At 45.0% G+C, this 21,479-nt stretch overlaps 1 protein-coding gene across 1 annotated transcript in view; it reads right to left on the reverse strand.

Moving 5' to 3' along the window:
- ADCY8 (adenylate cyclase 8) overlaps positions 1-21,479 on the reverse strand; it is a 214,862-nt gene that overhangs the window by 8,740 nt on the left and 184,643 nt on the right. The window contains 3 exon segments of the mRNA XM_061607483.1: positions 283-375; positions 8,424-8,570; positions 11,718-11,876. Coding sequence (XP_061463467.1) covers positions 283-375; positions 8,424-8,570; positions 11,718-11,876 — 399 coding nt within the window.

Genomic DNA, 21,479 nt, shown 5'->3' on the forward strand with positions numbered 1-21,479 from the left:
TGAAGCTCATTGGGCGACCTTGGGCCAGTCACTGCCTCTCAGCCTAACCTACCTCACAAGGTCGTTGTGAGGATAAAATCAGGAGAAGGAGAACTGTGCTTGTATACCACCTTGAGCTTCTTGGAAGAAAGGTGGGATATAAATGTATCATCATCATCATCATCATCACCACCATCACCATCATCTTGTGTGAGTCTAAAACTGACTCCAATTACTTTAGAATGTGGCAAATGCATGATAAAAGACATCTCTCTTTGTCAGTCAACAGAAATATCTCTTTACCTGTTTTTCAGGAGATAATCCTGACACAGCCATGTATGTGCTGCCAATGGTTTTGATTTTTTCAATATCTTGAAATCTTTCTTCACCTAGCAACTAACAAACAAGAGAGGTTTTTGAATCAAGTTGATCAGATGCACAGCTCCCAAATGGTTATTTATTTTTCACAGCTTGCAATCTGGAAGTTATTAATTCAGTAATGCCTTGCATAATACATAGTGGGTTTTTTTTAGAAAAAACATCTTTGGTATAATAAACTGTTGGTAAACTGACTTTTTACAGTTGATTTTATTTACATTTAAGGATGTTTAATTCCATGGCTGTAAAACAATATGCTGCAACTCAAACATATTTAGCAATATGTTATTGTCTATACATGCAGTTATCAGGATGGGTGATGGGACAGAATGAAAATCCTGGCTTTTTGTGCCCACGTGTATACATTTGCACACATCCACACTATAAGTCATCGGCCTTTTCCCCTCTCCTCAAGATTTAGGGGAGATGCAGGGGAAAAGGCAACTCTGTCAATCTCTTAAAATTGTTTAAAACACACTCCTCCCCAATTCTCAGTGGGTAGCTCAATGGTAGAGCATTTGCATTGCATGTCGAAGGTCCCAAGTCCAGTCCTTGACATCTCCAGGTAGAGCTGGGAGACACTCCTGCCTGAAACCCTGGACAGCAGCTACCAGTCAGTGTGGAGTGTGTCTTTAACGTCTCAGGCACGGGGCTTTCCCAACACCTGCCACCTGACTCTCCTTTTAAATGGAGATGCCTAAGACTGCACCTGGAAACTTCTCCATGAAAAAGCATGTGCTTGGAGTGAGAGTTCCTTCCCTAAAGGCCCTTCCTTGTCTTAAATCTCCTGTTCTTTATTTGTCCCTTTCCATTTTCCTGAATAGCAGATGCTTGAAAGGTAGTTGTGTACCCTGCTTTACAGAAGGCAGTCTTCTATCCAAAGGGCTGTCCTGATTAAAGACAAAGAGCCCTAAGAAAGGAGAGCATATATAGGGGCCCTGAAGTTGCCCAAGAAGTCTGGATAGCGCCTATTGCCATCTCGCAATAGCCAGTAGGGTTGGCTCAAGATAAAGCAGGTCCTGTGCTGGCTTCACCCCTAGAACATCCAGTTTTGAGGTTTTTTGCTGGCTGTTGCTGGTGGAGATACCAATAGCAGCAGCTTCTGTTGTCCAACATTTAGGCGGATGCATTGGGGCACCCCTCGCTGGCAGGGCTTCTCTGCCAATGATGGAGCTCCTACATGGACAGAGGCTAGTGGTGCCAGAAAAGGTTGGGTGAAGGGACACCTCTGTTCCATCCAAATCCCTTTTGCCAGGGGAGGGATCTCCACGGCAGGGAGGTTGGATTGCTTTGTTATTTACGAACAATGTTTATTTGTTGTCCCATAACTAGAGTTCTCTGGGCATCAAAAGGCCCCTACAGGCATAATTCTTATTGCGCATTCATGGGTATTTATGCTCAAGATGCTATTGGGGTGGTCACAAGCAATAATCCTGTAACTTTTTTATTCTGCAAACCTTCTGGTTTGTTTTTGTCCCTCTTGTGTTGCACGATAGCCCTTCCGGACATCAATAAAGTGGTAGCATTGGGGAAACACTGCGGAACAAACTAAAGCAGAAGAAATTCACCACTAATGCATTGTTATTCTGTCAAGAACGTGTAGCAGAAGGCACCCTCAAGAAAGCAGCAGTCTCTTAACTATAAAAATGTTAGCATACAAACCAAGCATAATAATACAAATACAGTATAAAATGAAACAGAAAATAAACCTATTTTTGCAGAAAAACTACCCCCTGCACTATCCCCTACAAATGGTGCCCCAGCCCAGTTGCTAGAGCAACTCCCCATTGCAGTCATTGCTCCCCTGCCCCCAGTAATCCTTTTACTCCCTGGGATAAAAAATGTCTCTCAGTGACCAGCTGTGCTAACAAGAGGAAATCATGGTTCAAGATCTGTAGGAATACAAGCCCTCTTCTTTCCTCAGGGTGCCCTTAAGTGTTCCAGTAGCCTCCTTCCATCTCTGACAAATACAATGCAACATTCTGATTTTACATTAAATCAAAGATTGAATTTTATGACTATCTTCTCCATCAGTTCATCATATCTGCACCTAACAGCAGTTGATGAATAGACTATTGCTTGCAACACATTCTGTAAATCCAAGCTGTGCTTCAAAACCTTCTGTTGGAGTGACACTGCAGTCTTTTCTAAACTCAAGGTCACTGTGGTCGTGCCCAGAATGCAAGACTTGGACTACTTAAAGTCTGCTCTGCTGAATTGCTCAAATCTATAAAGTGTAGGGGAACTTGACGCGTCCCGCAAATGAGGCTTAATCTCCAAAGTGTTTTCTTTAAAAACAAAAAGATTTAATGACCATAATCTGCATTTGTGGCAGGATAGCAAATACCATGCAAAGCATTTTGATTTCATGCTCCCTGCACACAAATCTTTGCAGCATCAAAAGGAAAGAGAAATGATCCCTGTAATGGGGGGAAAAGTTACAGCATCCTACAAAAATATTGATATTGGTGTTATCTGCACTGAGGGAGGCAGAAGAAAAGGAAATGGAGCAATTAAGATGAGATTGAATAAACTCAACAGATAATGACAGCTTACCGGTGGTGGTGGTGTGTGTGTGAAAGAGAGAGAGAGGAGGGGGGAATTGTACTCGTTGGCTCTTAAGAAACATGCGAAAAGCCCTGCTGGATCAGACCAGGGGTCCATCTAGTCCAGCATCCTGTTCTCACAGTGGCCAACCAGATGCCTATGTGAAGCCCGCAAGATGGACTTGAGCACAACAGCACTCTTCCTGCTTGTCACTCACCGCAACTGGTATTCAGAGGCATACTACCTCTGACAGTGAAGACAGAACATAGCCATCACAGCTAGTAGCCACTTATAGCCTTCAATAGCCTTAAACTTTAGTGCCTTTGGACATCAAGAGATTGCAGTCAGTGTGATTCCTGCAGCAGATGGGACAGTACCCCGAGCTGGCAAGGCTCATTTAACACCGACATGAAATCGAGCCTTCAGCGTCATTGGCCCAATTCTCTAGAATGCTCTGCCAACAAAAATTCAGCAGTTGCCTTCTGTTTTAAACTTTAAGCGCCTGCTGAAAACCTTTCTGTTCCACCAGGCTTATGCAGGCAATTAAGAAGATGTATTTTTACATAATTGATCATTTTTACTGTATTTTTAATGGTTTTTATTGTACTTTTTATTTGTTGTAAGACATTTTTCAGTTTAGTGAACTGTTAACTATTTGTAAAACAGCAGTGCTTCAGTGTCTACAGTATCTTGGCAAGGAAGGATGGGGAGAAAAACAGAACAACTTGGCCACACGCCCATCACCTTGCAGCATCCCCACCAGGTCTAGTAGGTACCAGCTATCACCACCCCTTGTCCCTCTCTTGGCTGTATTCTACTTCCACTGTCAGAGGTGGTATGCCGAATTATCAATGTTATAATCGCTATTTATTCACGAGTCTTCACTGGTATCAATCTTTATTCTGAATTCTGTAATGATTGCCTGTTTACATTCCTTTTCAAGAGCACTGCAGACAGATTACAGCAGATAATCAACTCAGTGTCTTCCCCCTGATGCCTACAAAACACCTCATTCCGCCTGCTGCTTTCTGTCTGCCAGTTACAATCAACACCTCATTGACATCAGTGAAAGGAAATACACATTCAAAGAGCTCACATAGAAAGTAGATCAATAAAAGTATCACTCATACTATCAATGATTTCAAAGTGATTTTTTTTTAAAAAGACAATGAGCAAAAAGAAAATGAGCTGGAAGCCAGTGGGGAGAGTTGCTACCTCAAAATTCTCTCTGCAAAGATACAGAATATCAGAAATAATAATCAATCTGGTGGCAAATCTAGTTACTGCAGAAATGGAGCCCATTGCTACTCTGAATACCAGTTGCTGGAAATCACAAGTGGAGATAGTGTTGTTGAACTCAGGTCCTGCTTGTGGGTTTCCTAGAAGCATCTGGTTGGCCACTGTGAGAATGATACTGGAGAGAATGATACTGGAGAATAGATGGGCTATTGGTCTGATCCAGCAGGACTCTTTTTATGGTCTTCTCCCCAAAGGCAGTTGCACCTCTCCTCAGCCATGTGTGTGCCTCTGACATAATGAGGAAACACTGTTGTGAACAATTCGATTCACATTAACATTTCATCAACCACTCATGGGGACGGGCCTTAGCGCAGTGGTAGAGCATCTGCTTTCCATGCAGAATGCCCCAGGATCAATTTGTGATGTCTCAAGGTAGGGCTGGGAGAGAATCCTGTCTGAAACTCTGAGAGTCAATGTAGACATTTCTGAGCTAGATGGACCAATGGTCTGACTCAGTATTAGGCAGCTTCCTCTGTTCCTATAGTGGCATATGTGGCTGCTCATCAGTGCTAGCATTACAAGGCAGAACCCTTCAGCAACTGTTCGGAGCCTGGGCCATCAGGAGGGCCACTGCCCAGAGACCCTGCTCTGTCCCACTCTGGACAACTGACCATCACCTCTACGCTGCCAGGACCTTTACTTACTGCTAGTAGTTGGGAAAGGAAAAGAGGCCTGCTAGGCTTTTTCCTTCTTTGAGAGTGCTGCCTCCACCACCTGCTACCTTGACCCTATTCCCTAAGGCAAGCTGTCTTCCCCTTGGGGAAAGTGAATGGGATAGCAATTGGAGATCTGAACAGGACTTGTTCGCCAAATTAAGTCAGGTTTCAAGAATTTGAGCAGGGGTGCGCGCATGGTCCAGGACCCCAGCTTTCAGTTCTTGATAAAACCGTTTATATTGCTTGCTGCGCCGGTCCTGTATCACTGTGCTTAATTGAATTGTCTAGCTCCTTTCCTTCATTTATGTCTGCTCAAAGCAGCCTCTTGATGAAATCAATCAACTGTGTCTCAGAATTAAAAATAGATGAACAGCTAGCAACCGACTGTCTCACTTCACCTTGGCTCCAAAACTAACCATTAGATACCTAAAGATGTCAGAGTCACAATGTTAGTTCCTAATTGGATCTTTTACTAATTAAGCAGCCAGCGTAAGAAGGGAATGTTAAGTTTCTCATTGAGGCTGATGCTCTCTTACTTAGCTAGCACCATGGGAATATTCTGTCCGTGTTGCATTTACATGCTCAAATGGAATAAGGGCTGCATAAGGGCCTATACAGCTCTCGACTGGATTACTCAAAAGCCCACTTTATCCCTTATATACCCAGTAGGTCACTGCATTCTTCTCCTTGAAGTAACTTGGAGCAAGGCTTTCAGTGTAGATGCCCCAGTTCTGTGGAACAGCATCCCTAATGATGTATGGCAGGCACCCATTATCTGTACTTTCAAAGAAACAACTGAAGACGTTTTTGCTTTGACAAGCTTTTCCAGCTGAATGCAAAGGTTTCTGCCTTAGGTTTAAAAACAGTTTTAAACACAGTTTTAGCTGGTTTTATGGTATCTTTGTAAATTGCCTTGAGACATGTGTAAAAGGCGATTCACAATTATTTCATTTTGTTGCTATTATTAATTGACATGATGGGTCCTGCTTTATTTCTAAATCACATTGGTTTAGTCTAGCTGAAGAATGAAAACAAAGCCATGAATTAATACACTGATAGCTGGATAGGGACGTGGGCATGAAAATTGCATTTTTATATCTATAGACACAGCAGGACAGGACTGTCAACCGTGTTTGAAAAGCTGAACACCCATTTGAAATGCCTTTGAGCTGCATTACAACACAAACTATTGAACGTTCACATCTTAAAGGCTACCTCTGTCATGCCCTCGGCTTGTCGATCTATACAGATTTGTACAATTGCTCAAAATGTCACCTTGAGATGAAAAGCCAGAGTTGCAGAGAACATTATTCCCTTAAACTTGAAATGGTAAGCTGGCGAGGACACTCAGGATAATGTTACAGATTGTCAGGGGACAAGCTAGACCAACTACCCCTGTTCTGCTGCTTGAAGTGGCATTCTGGAAAGCCCATCCCTGAGTAAATGTGGGAACGCCAACCCCTGAGTAAATGTACTTTCAAGTAGGCAACCAAGCCTGCTGTTTTTAGTGGCACACTTTCCTCTCAATGTGTCCCTTGGTCTGCGTTTGCTGATGTTTGCGCACATGTAAGCAAAACACACAGCAGCCTCGGATCAAAGAAAGCCAATGAAGGAGAAACCAAAACTGCAAGAGCAATGAATGAAATGCAGCGACAGAGTCCTGGTGGAGGCATATCATAGGGTTCTGCAACACACACAGTTCTGAGAAACATGACCATATGCCAGTGCTAGATCCCCCTCCCCAATGTTATTTCAGAGTAAGCCTTAGTGCAGGGGTTACGGACCGTCAGACCTGGGGACCAAATGTGGTCCTCTGGATCCCAGACTATACCCTTCCTCCCTGGGCCACATCCCTCCCCTCCCCTACTTCGTACCCTCCTCAAGTGTTTCCCCCTGGCTAGAACGTGTCCTTGAACTCTTATAATGCCTCTTGCTTGCCTGGGTAGAGGATAGAGAGGGCCATGTGAGTGTGTGTTGAAACTAGCCTACTGTAGAAAGGCAACAATGACATTCATTGTTCCATCCACTTTTGCCTCTGGCTCTGCCTACCACTGGCATGTGGCCTCAGGAAGATTGACCAGAAGGGAACGCAGGAATTGGCTTGAAGAAAGTTCCCCACGCTTGGCGTAGTGTTATCAGAATAAATAGCTGTGTTTGGATTTATTAATATCGCTGGAGGTCTGCAGCCAGAAGTTAAGATGTTTGTTTCAAATTAATCCATGAGCTTCTGCCTTCCTCCACTGACAATGGGGCTCCTGCCTGGAGTTCCCTGGGCAAAGGGACTGATTGTTACACCAGTCTGGGAACTGTAGCTCTGTGAGGGGAATGGGGGTCTCTTAATAACTCTCAGCACCCTTAACAAACTACAGTTCCCAGGATTCTTTGGGGGAAGCCATGACTGTTTAAAGTGGTATGATATTGATTTAAATGTGTGGTGCGGATGTGGCTATGGATTGCTCCCTTTGGGCTTCTTTTCAAACCTTCCCTTTCTAAATCTCCCTGCTTCCCTTGAGCTTCTGCTTTCTTAGGCTGCTACCACCTTCTTGCCAAAATCCCTTTCTCAGGGTAGAGACGCACTTGCGGTTTTTCTGGCTTCAGTGAATCTCCCTCTCCGTTTTATGAATGCGGGACATACTCCGCCTCCTTTTACTCCAAAATCTTGCAAGTTGCAGCTTGAGTGCCTTTTACCTTGAAGTCAGCTTCACACAGACTTCAAAAGCAATTGGCCGTCAACCCCGTTGCCACTCCCAGGTGTGTCCAATGAGAGCGCTTTGCTGAAGGCTCAAGCAGACACAGTAATTGGCCCAACGCTTTGCTATGGGTGGTCCTAATCAGCAGCGGGGAAGGGAGATGTGTCCAGCCACAGGCAGAGTCATTTCAAAACGAGTTAGAGAAAATGGTATTGGCACAGAGTGGTAAGCGGCGGTAACGCAGCCGAAGCTCTGCTCACGGCTGGAGTTCGATTCCAATGGAAGGAGGAAGTCGAATCTCCAGTAAAAGGGGTCGAGGTCCACTCAGCCTTCCATCCATCCGTGGTCGGTAAAATGAGTACCCGGCATACGCTGGGGGGTAAAGAAAGGCCAGGGAAGGAACTGGCAATCCCACCCCATATATACGGTCTGCCTAGTAAACGTCGCAAGACGGCACCCTAAGAGTCGGAAACGACTCGCATTATAAGTGTGGGGACACCTTTACCTTTTTTTTTTAGTGTGCACATAGCCTTAGTCTTTCCTGTGCCCACAGCCTGACTGGTAGGATCCAAGCGACACACAGCCAGTGTTAACAGGAGGCCCTACAATGAGAGCAACTTAGCCAAGCGGAGTGAGAGAGTCTTCTGTCTGCCTTCCGTGCCCTCTAGGGCAGCTCAGCTAATCAGTTCCTGGGGTCTCATTATCCCTTAGTGCATTACCACATAGATTGAACTAAAAGCTGCAGAAATCACCACATGGAGGTTGAGCGAAGGCACAAATGACTGAGCTGGCACAAATGCCAAGCCTGCTGATCCTGACCGCCTGTTTTCTTAAATCTCATTCCGCCTCCTTCCCCCCCCCAATGCAAAATTACCTCATCGAAGTCTGCAATGATTTCGTTCAGAAGGCGCAGGCACTCGACCCCTTGGTTGTTCATTTCAGTCTGGGAATAGAAGTCGGCAAAGCCGGGGATGGAAGCAAACATGACACCAACGGCATCGTAGGACTGGGAATACAGCTCCTAGGGTTACAACGAGGTGCAAAAGAGCAAAGGGCAAAAGCAGGCAACTAACTGGTGTATCGTAGGGAGCAAACTGAAGCGGCAGGTCATTTCTGGCAGTTAACTTTCCATAGAATGTTGCGCATCAAGGAGGTGTTCAGTACTTGCCCATCAGTCAACTCTCTAGAGCAGGGGTGAGAAACCTTTGGCCCTCCACATGCTGCTGAACTACAAGTTACACCCTCCTGGCCATTGGCCACCCTTGCAGGGGCTGTTAGGAGTTGCAGTTCAACAGCATCTGGAGGGCCAGAGGTTCCCCATCCCGGCTCTACAAAGGGATAAACTATATGTCACCCGGGGGATCAGCTGTGTCGGGTTGGCCCCACCATTCAGCGGAGACAAGCAGCTGCCTCAGAAACTGACATTGTATTTAATTTATTTAAAATGTACACATGCAACAAGCTGATTTACACACAGAAGGCCACATATGTGGGCCACCTGCATCTCAATGGCAAGGAAGCAATTTGATGTGCAAAGCTGTTTGTGTCAAACCACTCCTTATGTAGTTGCTGGGATTTAACCGCACCATCATCACAGCAAAGTCTATGGGTCAATTCATGCAATGGGTATAAATATGTATATATGTGCTTGCATGATTATATATATTGTGCACACACATATCCACTTGATATAATCTAATTTCAATTGCTCATATATGCATGTGCTTGCATGATTATATCACACACACACAGACACACATCCTCTGGATGTAGTCTAATTTCAATTGCTTATTTTGCTGATTTTTAACAAGGAGCATTCATATAGGAAACCCAAAGGTTTAGGACCTAAGCAAATGTTTTCAGGAAACAGCATTCAATCCTCCCCCCCCCCGTACGCTGGAGAATAGTCAAGTTAACTTATTACATAGATGAGCATTTTCCACATTAAACCCTGAATGAGCCAGACAGCTGATTCACAAATCCTCAGCAGGTATGGTAATGAAAGAGTCTGAGAGGAGAGGGGTTATTACAGGGAGAGATCTGAGATCTGAGTGTCTGAAAATAACAGGCGTAAATGGCAAACCATGCACAGAGTACTCTGCACAATGAGAACAGATGTAGTTTAGCATAACAATTGCCTTGTTTGCATATCACATGCATCCATAGTTTAAAACACACTACGATGGAATGCTCTGGGGACCTTGTATCAGTTGGGTGCAGCTGAGAAAATGTTACTGCCCCCCAACCCTCAATTTGCAGTTGATGAAAATAAGGTAGGGGAAATTTTTTATTTTACTTTTATTTATTATCACATTTATTTCCCACATTTCCTCCAAGGACGTCAAGGCGGAATGCATGGCTCTCCCCATTCTTCATATTATCCTCACAACAGTCCTGTGAGGTAGGCTGAGAGTTGCTGACTTGCCAAAGGTCACCCAGCTAGTGAGCTTCATGGTTGACTGAGGATTCAAACCCTGGTCTCCCAGGTCCTAGTCTGACACCCCAACCACTACCACACTGGCTCATTTCACTCATTTTTTGAGGGGTGGGGCAGGAACAGTCTGCCAAAAGTGCCTGGAAAGATTTATGGCTTAAGAAATGAAAAGAATAATTGAAAAGTATATTCACACAGCCACTTGTGGTGGGGGTGGTAGCAAACCTCTGCCTAGCAACTGTAGTAGCTGTTGCCCTTTGGGACTGGTGGGGCAGAAGGCAGGGAGCCCAAAAGTAGGCGGAGCCAGAGCCAATGACAGGCAGAGCAAACTAATTCTAGTTTTGTCCCCATCCTTCTCCCTGCTGCATTCTTCAAGGGCGATACTAAGAACTGGAAGGTGATAGGCAGAGCCATGCCCTGGACTGGCTGTAGGTAGGCAGGCAGGCAGGTGGGGCTGGCTGAGGGCAGACTGAAGTTGGTGGGGCAGTGCCCCACTTGCCCGAATGGAGCAACCTCCATTGTCTAGCACAGCTTTTCCCAACCTTGGGTCCCCAGATGCTGTTGGACTACAGCTTCCATCAGCCTCAGACAGCATGGCCAATGATCAAGAATTATGGGAATTGTAGTCCAGCAACATCTGGGACCCAAGGTTGGGAAAGGCTGGTAGCAGCTAGTGAACTGGGGGGGGGTGTATGTGTGTGGTGTGTGTGTGTGTGGGAATGGTGGCTGCCAGTAAGCGTTCAATTATTGGCTCCCGCTGCCGGCACATATGGCTGCAAGAATTAAACCTTCTAAAAGGGGAAAGAGGTATAAAAAGCAGAGTTATCACTTCCACTACAAAAGTAAGGGAGGGCATGAAGCATTAGGGGAATTTCAGCCTCCCGTTTCCCCTTTCCTTTTTCTCCCCACTGTCGTCATCGTATATTTGTATTCTGCTTTTCCACAATAAGCACTGCTCAAAGCAGCTCACATCAAAAGGTTTCCGTAGCTTACTAACCTTTACAAGGCACAGCCACATTTAAACAGTCAGACAGGCCATAAGCTAATGAAAACATCCTATATTAATAAATATACAGTACAATCAAAACAATCCACTGTTAAATCGTAATATGGTCTACCAATAAGAATAAGAATAAAAATGTAAGAATGGAATCCAGTTAACAGCAAAAAGAAAGCCCTTCCAAAACAAAATCTTGACCCTAGCAACAGCCACTAAACAATACGCGCCCTGATGGTCAAAGGTGAATGTTCCTTTGAAAGAACCATTAGCACGCATTGGCAGAATTGTTTGCTGTAATTTCTCCTAATGGCATTGCAGCCCAGGAGACAGCAGGCTAGCAGCTCTCTCTTCTAGCAAGTGGCAGAGAGTAAGAGGGCCTGGATTTTTCTGCCACATTTTTCTGTTTTATACCTTGGTGCCTTGCCCATTCCATAGTTTGATTCAGGCACAGATTTTAGGCTTTCTAGTTCCATGGATATTATAAATAAGATTTGAGAGCCCTTCGCTGGGACCCAGACATGCACCCATGTGCAGAAGAAAATGGAGTGTGCCGCCAGAGCTTTGCTCATCTTTGCAGCTCTTCCCATTTTGCTGAAGAGACCAGCCTCTTCAGCAGCTTGTCTCTTCAGCAGCAGGAAATTCACAGCTGTGGAGGAAATCCGCCTGTACAAGAGAAGCCACCTCTTTGGATACTGACCATTATTAGACGAAATCGGAACCAAAATATTACATACTTCATTATCTCGGTCCTTTTCCAAGAAGTGACGGGCAACGTGACTAGGAAGGATATTGCGCAGCATGTTCTCGTTGTGCTCTCTTAACTCCTTCATCTCGTTGATTTCTTCTTTGGCCTGGCCACGCCACAGGAAGTCTAGCCTGGCTGTGTATTCAAGCTGCAGTGATGGAGGGGAGATAAATCACGTGTTAAGCCTCTTAGATTTTTGATTAAGCACACCAGTGGACCACACCCAGGATCCCTGGACACTTGGCTCCCATAATGCCAGGGGTGGGGAGCCTCTTTCAATCTGAGGGCCGCATTCCCTTCCAGGCAACCTTCGGCGGACCACATGCCAGTGTTGGGTGGTGGCAGAAACAAAAGTGGGCAGAGCAACAAATACCAGCTTTCCCTTTGTACAGTCAGCTTCCTTCTTCACACACTCACACGTCCCTCTATCTTCCATGCAGGTGAGCATTATCAGAGTTCAAGGATCCATTCTAGCCAGGCATGATCACTCAAAGTAGGGCGCAGAACAGGGTTGGTAAGGGGTGTGGCTGAGGAGTGGGTGTTGCCTATAGGGTGTCCCAAAGGCCAGACAGATGCCTGGAAGGTTGCATTTGGCCCCTGGGCTGAAGCTCCCCAGACCTGCACAATGCTAACGGCTGTGGACAGCGCTGTTTTCTTGACAGTACCCACTGCTATGGAGTACCAGCACCTTTATTTTGCAGTCCCTAGCTGCCATTTTGTGCTTTTATCACTTTTATAAATATATGAGTACCAGCACCTCATTTCTCCCCCAACCCCCCAAAAGAGCCGTAGGTAATCATTATTTTAAAGCATATATCCTCATGCTGTAGAAAATGTAAAATGGCAAAATGTGTTTCTGGCTTCTGAGGGAATAAGGGGTATGGGAGGAGTATAAATATATACACATATTTGGAGGACTGCACAGAAAAAAACAGAGAAGAGTGAGTTTCAAAAGGAGAGCTGTGCGTCAGTTAAGCTATTGGTTCAGGAAGTGTGAATTTGGTAGGTGCACATTAAAATGCGAACCGAACAAATTTCCCCCTCATCTCTAATCCCCAGGTTTCTTTGTCTAAGCCTCTTGTAAAAAGGTAAGAAGAGTCTTGCTAGAACAGGCCAAAGGCCCATCTAGTCCAGCATCCTGTTCTCACAGCGGCCAGCTGGATGCCCTAAAGTGAAGCCCGGAAGCAGAGCCTGAATGCAATAGACTTCATCACACTTGTGATTCCCAGGAAGTGGTATTCAGAGGCATACATCCTCCAACAGTAGAGGTAGAACATAGCTATCATGGCCAACAACCCTGGTCACATTCCACTCGTCTTCAGTGCTGGGATATATTCAGTTTCCTAAGGCAATTTTCAGCGGATAGAATTTTACAGAAAGCTGAACTTTCAAGAGGAAGGGAGGGGGCGAGCAAGTGAGCAAGACGCACATAGAGAGGGAGAAGGGTAAATCACCTCTGAAGGACAAGTGCTTTTTTCTCAGTGAAAGAAAGTTTGAAAAACTCAAAATGGTATGAGAGACTTTGATCAGTATTTCTTTTGCTAAGTGAAGTATGCTTCTTCCATTTCACCCTAACTGTTGACAAGCAAGGTCGTGATCCAAGTGATGCATACCTGAGATCATATTTCATGGAAGTTCTAAAGGCAGCCACATTCCCACAGGGGTGGAAAGGAAAATACATCAAAAGGCATGCATGTTATTGTGGTTGGTTTATTTTACTCTTTCAATGCTTGCAGACAATGAGACTTAAAAAAGGAACGGTGGGAGACTCAAATCAGCAGGTAAGAGAGTGACCCACAAGAACAAGTACTAAAACACCTCAAATACAAACATTTGTAGCTATTCCGGGCATGGGGTGAGGTTGGGGTGGACCATTTTTACCTAGCAGCTAAAAGATAGCAAAGCTGTCACCAGCTGAACTTATTTATTTATTCTATTACTATTCATTATATTTATATCCTACCTTTCCCCCTAGGAGCTCAAGGTGATGTACAGGATTCTTCCCCCCTCCCCATTTTACTCCCACAACATCCCTGTGAGGTAGGTTAGGCTGAGGGTGACTGTCCCAAGGACACCCATTGAGCTTCACAAGCTAGGTGTAGATTTGAACCTTGCTTTCCCAACTTTAACCACTATACCACATTGGCTTCCTTGAGGAGGGAGTTCCTCAGAAGCAGTGTCACAGCCAAGAATGTTCTTTCTCTGGTTGCAGTCTGTCCCATCTCATATGGCAGGAGCACCGGGTGGTAATTCTACCAGGTTTGAAGGGGCCCTGGACCAGGCATCTTACACTCCTCCCCCACCCCAACCACTCAACTGTCTCCTCCCCAGGCACTCCTCCTCTCCTTGAAGACATAGGAGAAACAACACCAAGTTGTGGTAGTTTAGTCAACTTCATAGGCCCTAACTGTGGGTTTTCACTTCTAATAAGGCCACATCCACACCATACATTTAAAGCACTCTTATACCACTTTAACAGTCATGGCTTTCTCTCATGGAATCCTGGGAGCTGGAGTTTCTTAAGGGTGCTAGGAATTGTAGCTCTGTGAGGGATAAACTACCACTCCCAGGATTCATTGGGAGAACCCATGGCTCTTAAAGTATCATATATGTGCTTTAAATGTATGTGACCTTAGTCACCAAGAGGCTGTAACTGGCAGAAGGCAAGGAAGGTTTAGGCTCCCTCTAGCTATTATTTTTTTTAAATCATAAATCTAATGAGAGTACCTAAGCAGATGCCATTAGCATATCTTTTTCCAAAGTACTCCCAAAGTATACGATAAACAAGCTGGGTGTTTCAGAGCTTATAGTTCAGGGGAAGTCAACGTGCTGCCCTCCAGATGTAGCTGGATTCCAACTCCCGTCATCCCTGACCATCGCCCATGTTAGCTGGTGCTGCTGGATGTTGAAGTCCAACCACATCTGGAGCGCATAATGTTGGCTACCCCTGCTATACTATAAGGGTGTCCTTACACATTGTGCAGACACAGGGTTGTATTCAACGTAGCACTAAACATTATCATTTAGTCAGTGTAAGGATTTCCCACTGAGCAACAGAACGATCATCCCCTCTTCTCTCCTCCCCCCCAAATTTGCTCTGGTTTCCCCCCCAATCCTCCAAAGCAGATTTTGGGATGGTGCAGGGCCCACATGGGGGGAGGAGAGGGGGAAATCCCATTGTGCTAGCCCTAACTCTTGTGCTAGTGCACCTTTTCAGTTGAATACTGCCCACAACCTATGGTGAGCACTGAATATATATCGGCTAGATTTGTTAAACGAGCAATAAGAATAATATTCGTTCATTTTAGTCTCTTCCCCCTTCTTTCACAGAGCTCAGGATGGCATTCTTGGTCTCCCATCTAAAAAATATCCCATCTAAGATAAGACTGATGAAGGCAACACAATCAATTTTAATGTAATGAATTATAAATGTCAAAGCGCCAACTATTTGTCCTTTGAATGTTGGGTTTTGTAACTTTTCCCCGAATTCCCATGGGCATCAGCAAGGCTTTCATTAGCTCATGTTAGATAAAGCAACCTTTTGCTGTGGAGTCTCATCTTACTGTTTCCTGTAAATTTTCAAGGGGGATGGGGGTTGCATAATAGAGGTGTATACCATTATGCATGGTGCAGAGAAAGTGGATGGAGAGAAGTTCTTTGCTCTCTCTCATAACACTAGAACCCAGGGTCATCCAATGAAGCCGAACCTTGGAAGATCCAGGACAGACAAGAGGAAGTACTTCTTCACACTGGGATTTGCTCCCACAAGATGCGGTGATGGTCACCAGCACAGATAGCTTGAAAAAGGGATTGGAGAAATTCATGGAGGATAAGACTATCAGCAGCTACTGGGTATGATGGCTAGATGTTACCCTCCAAGATCAGATGTAGCATGGCTCTAAATACCATTTATTTATTTATTATTTATTTATTTATTAGACTTTTATACCGCCCGACTAGCAATAGCTCTCTGGGCAGTGAACACAAGAAATTTGCTGAGTAACACAATCAGGAGAGGGCCATTGCCCTTAAGTCTGGCTTGTGCATTTCCAATAGGCATCTGGTTGGCCACTGTGACATGATGCTTTTGGTTACATGGGCCTTTGGTTAGATCCCGGGGGGGGGCTTACTTCCCACAGTGTGCTATGCCTCCAAGTGAATCTTGTGGGTATTGTTCCATCTGGGATAATAACAACTAACCTCTCCAGGATCTATCCAACATGGAGAAGGGAAGCACTGTGCCACCAGTTTGATCTTCAATGTCCATGCGTCTCCCAGCTCTGTCCACCAATATCTGAACATTCAGTACAATGGCTAAAAGGGGAGTCTGCATGAGTACAGCTGTACTTCCAGTGGATGCTGGTGGCTCTGATGTCAGTGGGCCAATGAATCTGCTCCGGGTTTTAGTCCAAACTTTCAAGGACCTGAGCACCTTGGACAGCTCCTTGAGAGTTCAGACTAAAACCCAGAGTGGATTCACCACCCCACTGACATCGGAGCCACCAGCCTCCACTGTGTACTGTTGTCCTGCTTGTACGCTGCCCATAGGCATAAAACTGGCCACTGTGAGAAGAGAATGCTGGATTAGAAGGGCACATTCACACACTGGTGGCTGGTGCTTATTTGGACTTGTACGGTGGTAGGGCCTAAGGCAGGGAGGCCAACAGTAGGCAGAGTTAGAGCCAATGATAGCCAAAGCCAACTAATTTTTACTTTTGTCCCCATAGTTAAAATTAAGGAAGAGGAAACAGCCAGCCAGGGTCACCTACTGGACTGGTTGCAAGTAAGGAGGCAGTTGGGCTTGGAGGAATCAAGACTGAGGCTGGTGGATGCCCCATTTGCCCTGATGGACCAGCCTCCACAGGTGTGTGTGGGTCAGTGTTGTTTTGAGGCTTGCCTCTGCTTTTACGCTCTCTCTCTCTTATTGTCCTGCTCTCCCTCGTCATTTCTCTGTCCCCCTAAAACCACAGTCACAATGATTTCAGGAACCCCAAAAATGAGGGCGAGCATGGTAGTGCAGAGATGCCTGTCACGAGACAGGATTGGGGGTTCTGAATAACATGTGCATCCTGTAACATGCTCCTATAGTAATCACATTATTATTATCACAACATCCCATAATAGCATTGAGAATACATATTCTCCCCTTGTCTAAACCGTAGCCTACTTGTTTTTCTTTTTGCATGGAACAAATATTCATTGCAGACTGATGGATTGCTTTTTGTTTTAATGTGGTTTTAACGTGACTCTGAAAGCTAGAGTGCAACGAAATGATTTTAAGGGCATATCACATTTAGGTTCAGAAATCATTGCTTTTATGTTATGTAAAGTCTCCGTTCTGGAAGTATCTGATTTATACTAATGCCAAAGATGGCTAATGGAACCATTTTTTAATTGTTATTATTTTAATTTGGGGCTTAGCAGAAGTCATCCTCCAGACATATTGACTGCATGAGATATGTATCTAGGAAAAGCCGTGTTAGAAGCAAACAGTCTTGGTCATTTCAGGTTTTCCCAAGACAAACTGAGTTAAAACCATGCCTGTTTAGCATTAGGATTGTGCACTGAACAAAAAAGAAAAAAAAAGTGATCTCTATATAAAGAATTGCTGGGGGACTATAGATCAAGAATGGGAAGTCTTTGATGTTTGCTGCTCATCCCTATTGTGAATGAAGGATATATGTCTGTTCTCCTCTCAAGCACTTCTTAGGACCATTGGAAGCTGCCTTATGCTGAGTCAGGCTCTTGGTCCATCTAGCACACTACTGTCTACTCAGACTGGCAGCAGCTGCCCAGAGTTTCAGGTGGGAGGCTCTTTTGCATGCAAGGCAGATGCTCCACCACTGAGCTACAGCCCTTCTCAACACCTCCCCGCCATCTTTTATTGCACAGATAATGGTTTGAAGGCACATGATACAGTTTAGCAGCTGAACTGCAGAGTAGTCTTGACTAGGGATGGAAATTTGGTACAGCTTGAGGAAGTTGACAAGGTACTTGGACTGGTGCGTGCAACCACCTCTGTACTAGATTCTTGCCCCTCTTGGTTAGTGAAAGCTGCCAGGGTTGAAACAGCTGGCTGGGCCAGGGAAGTGATAAATGCCTTCTTGAGAGAGGGAGTGGTCCCTAGCCGTTTGAAAGAAGCGGTGGTGAGACCACTCCTGAAGAAACCTTCCTTGGACCCAGATAATTTGAACAACTTCAGACCGGTAGCAAACATTCCATTCTTGGGCAAGGTCTTGGAACGGGTGGTTGCCAGCCAGCTCCAGGTGCTCTTGGATGAAACCGATTATCTAGATCCATTTCAATCCGGTTTTAGGCCTGGTTTCGGCACTGAAACGGCCTTGGTCGCCCTGTAGAGACAGGGGGAGTGTGACTCTGTTGATTCTCCTTGATCTCTCAGCGGCTTTTGATACCATCGACCATGGTATCCTTCTGGGGAGACTCACGGAGTTGGGAGTTGGAGGTACTGCTTGGCAGTGGCTCCGCTCCTACTTGGTGGGCCGCCTCCAGAAGGTAGGGCTTGGGGAGCACTGCTCGATACCCTGGACTCTCCATTGTGGAGTCCCACAGGGATCGGTTCTGTCCCCCATGCTTTTTAACATCTACATGAAGCCGCTGGGTGCGGTCATCAGGAGTTTTGGAGTGTGTTGTCATCAGTATGCTGATGACACGCAACTCTATTTCTCCTTTTCATCTTCCTCAGGTGAGGCTGTTGATGTGCTGAACCGTTGCCTGGCCGCGATAATGGACTGGATGAGAGCTAACAAACTGAGGCTCAATCCTGACAAGACTGAGACGCTGTTGGTGAGTGCCTTCTCGGCCCAGACGGTGGATGTTCATCCTGTTCTGGATGGGGTTACACTCCCCTTGAGGGAACAGGTTCGTAGTTTGGGGGTTTTGTTTGATCCATTCCTGTCTCTTGAGGCTCAGGTAGCCTCGGTGGCACGGAATGCGTTCTACCACCTTCGGTTGGTAGCCCAGCTACGTCCCTATCTGGACAGCGACGACCTCGCCTCAGTTGTGCATGCTCTGGTAACCTCTAGATTGGACTACTGCAATGCACTCTACGTGGGGCTGCCTTTGAAAACAGTTCGGAAACTACAGCTAGTGCAAAATGCAGCAGCCAGACTGTTGACGAGGACCAGACGGTCCACACATATAACACCTGTTCTGGCGCATTTGCACTGGTTACCTATCGGTTTCCGGGCCAAATTCAAAGTGCTAGTTTTGACTTATAAAGCCTTACACGGTGCGGGACCACAATACCTAGCGGCATGCCTCTCCCGATATGAACCTACCCGTTCACTACGTTCAACATCAAAGGCCCTCCTCCGAGTTCCGACTCACAGAGAGGCTCGGAGGGTTGTAAAGAGATCTAGGGCCTTTTCAGTGGTGGCCCCTGAACTATGGAATAGTCTCCCCGACGAGGTTCACCTGGCGCCTACACTTTTATCTTTTTGGCACCAGGTTAAAACCTTTTTATTTTCCCAGGCTTTTTAAATTTTTTACATTTTATTGTTGTTATACAGACCAGGCTGTTAATTGTTTAAAATATATGCTCAGTGTTACTATTGTCATTTTAATGTATTTTTATTGTATTGTATTTATTGTGCACCGCCCAGAGAGCCTCTGGCTTTGGGCGGTATAAAAATTGAACAAAATAAATAAAATAAATAAAAAATAAATAATTTCTGTAAATTTCAGTTCTCTTAAGTTTCTCATTTTCCCAATCTTAAATTAAGTTCTGCATATTTCTGCAGCAATTTGCGAATTATTTTTTTAAAAAATCCTCATGAAAATTCGCCAGCATTTTAGTGCAAATTTCTCCTAATAAACACGTTCTTGTAGGCAGCTCTCATCAATTCACACATTTTTGCAAGCAATTTCTTGTCTTATAATGCATTTTTTGCATTTTTCTTCCACTCATTTATTCAATTTTATGCACACTTGCCCCCAATGTATGCATTTTTGTAAACATTGATTGGCGAACTGCATTGGAAAATTTGAATTTCAAAGGATGGCTATGTTTCGGTTCTCATATTGTTTCGGAACGTGCGCATTTGATAGATTAGGCTTGAAATGTGAACTGAATTGAAATTCTCGCCCATCCCTAGTCTTGACACTAAGAAATACCTAGCCCTGACTTCTCCAACCTGTTACACTCCAGATCTTGTTGGATTACAACCCCCATCATCCCTGACCATAGGTCATGCTGGCTGAGGCTGATGGGACTTGCAGTCCAATAATATCTGGAGTAGGAATGTTAATCTAGGTCCTTTTCCCCTTGGTTTTTCCACCCAGAAATGCCCATACCTTTTACCAGTGGGGTAAAAGATAAGGGTAAACATATTTATAGCAGCTACGGTGGCAGGATTTTTTTAACTGGAAAAAAAAGCCAAAGGAGAAATGATTAAGCAGCCCCTCTTCCTCATTGTTCCATTGTGTTATTGAGCTTGTGTAGTACTTTACTCTTCCCCATGGGAAGGAATGATTACCATTCGTTAAAGCAGGGATTGCCAGCCTTTACCCCCCCCCCGGGGCATATTTGGAATTTTGACAAAGTGTTGTGGGTACCACCCTCACTGGTCAATTCTACTCCCCCACCATCCCTGGGATCAGCCCTTCTAAGAAAAAGAAAGAGAAAAAGTGCATCCACACACATTTTGCTTTTCCACACAATCTGGATAAAAGTTAGATCAAGTAGAATTAATCTGAGCTTTGAAAAGCACATAGATCTGAAAGAGGAAAAGGGGAAGAGCATCCCTCTTCCAAACTTCTTCCTTCAGCTCTATGTACTTTCCAAGGGAGAAAAATGTTACCACCCTCATCACCTCATGACTAAGGATGTCGGGACTAGAGGGGTCCAGAGGCTTTGTGGTGCCAAGGGAATGTTGGAAGTGGGGCAAGAGCAACTCCTGTTTTGTTCTTTTGTTCATGTTCCAGAAGGGTCCTCCAGATGGCTAGGCTTGACTGCCTTTACCTGTGATGCTCTGACTTCCTTCCTTCTGTTGCAGACTGATATGTCTTAGGGAGCTTATCTGCCCCTCCTCGTTCTGCCCTTTCCCTTCTTCTCTTCTCTGACTGTCCGAGAGAGAGGAGACACCTTTGTCTCTGCTCTCTCCCTCCTGAGCCATGAGTGCAACCCCACACCTGGGCGTTGCGCCTCCAACTCAGTTAGTTAGAACTAGGTATGCCTTTCTATCTACTATGTATTTCTATAAACAAAGTGGCTTTTCTTATTTTACTAAATCTTAAGTCTCAGTGATCTCAATGCAGGATAAAAGCCTGCTACTTAGGTAAAAGCACACACGCATCTCAGATCGTTGACAAGCTCTGCTAATATCTATACAAATTTACACAACAGGGAAAACTTCAGGGGCACCATTGCATCCACAAATGCCACATTGGCAGTGCTTGCATTAAACGAAGAATGCAATCACAGACACCATTGGGATAATGTCTTTTGCCTTTGGTGACCTTAATGTCTGGGGCACAGATTAACCCCCCAAATTGTCTCTCATTATTCTGACAGACCATTGACAACCAAGGCCATATCCACATAGTTCCAACTGTGATGTAGTGTTGCGAAAGAGGGATGCAACATTGAGAAACTGGATTTTCTATATATAAATCTTTTCTGAAGAACTGCATAGAATGGGATACATGTTCTCCTTAATCAGTCTTTCTTTAAGGTTAATTAGACATCCAGTTATTGAAGGTCATAAAATTCTCCCAGTTGATAGTTCATTAT

This window comes from Rhineura floridana, chromosome 1, assembly GCF_030035675.1.
Source record: "Rhineura floridana isolate rRhiFlo1 chromosome 1, rRhiFlo1.hap2, whole genome shotgun sequence".
NCBI lineage: Eukaryota > Metazoa > Chordata > Lepidosauria > Squamata > Rhineuridae > Rhineura > Rhineura floridana.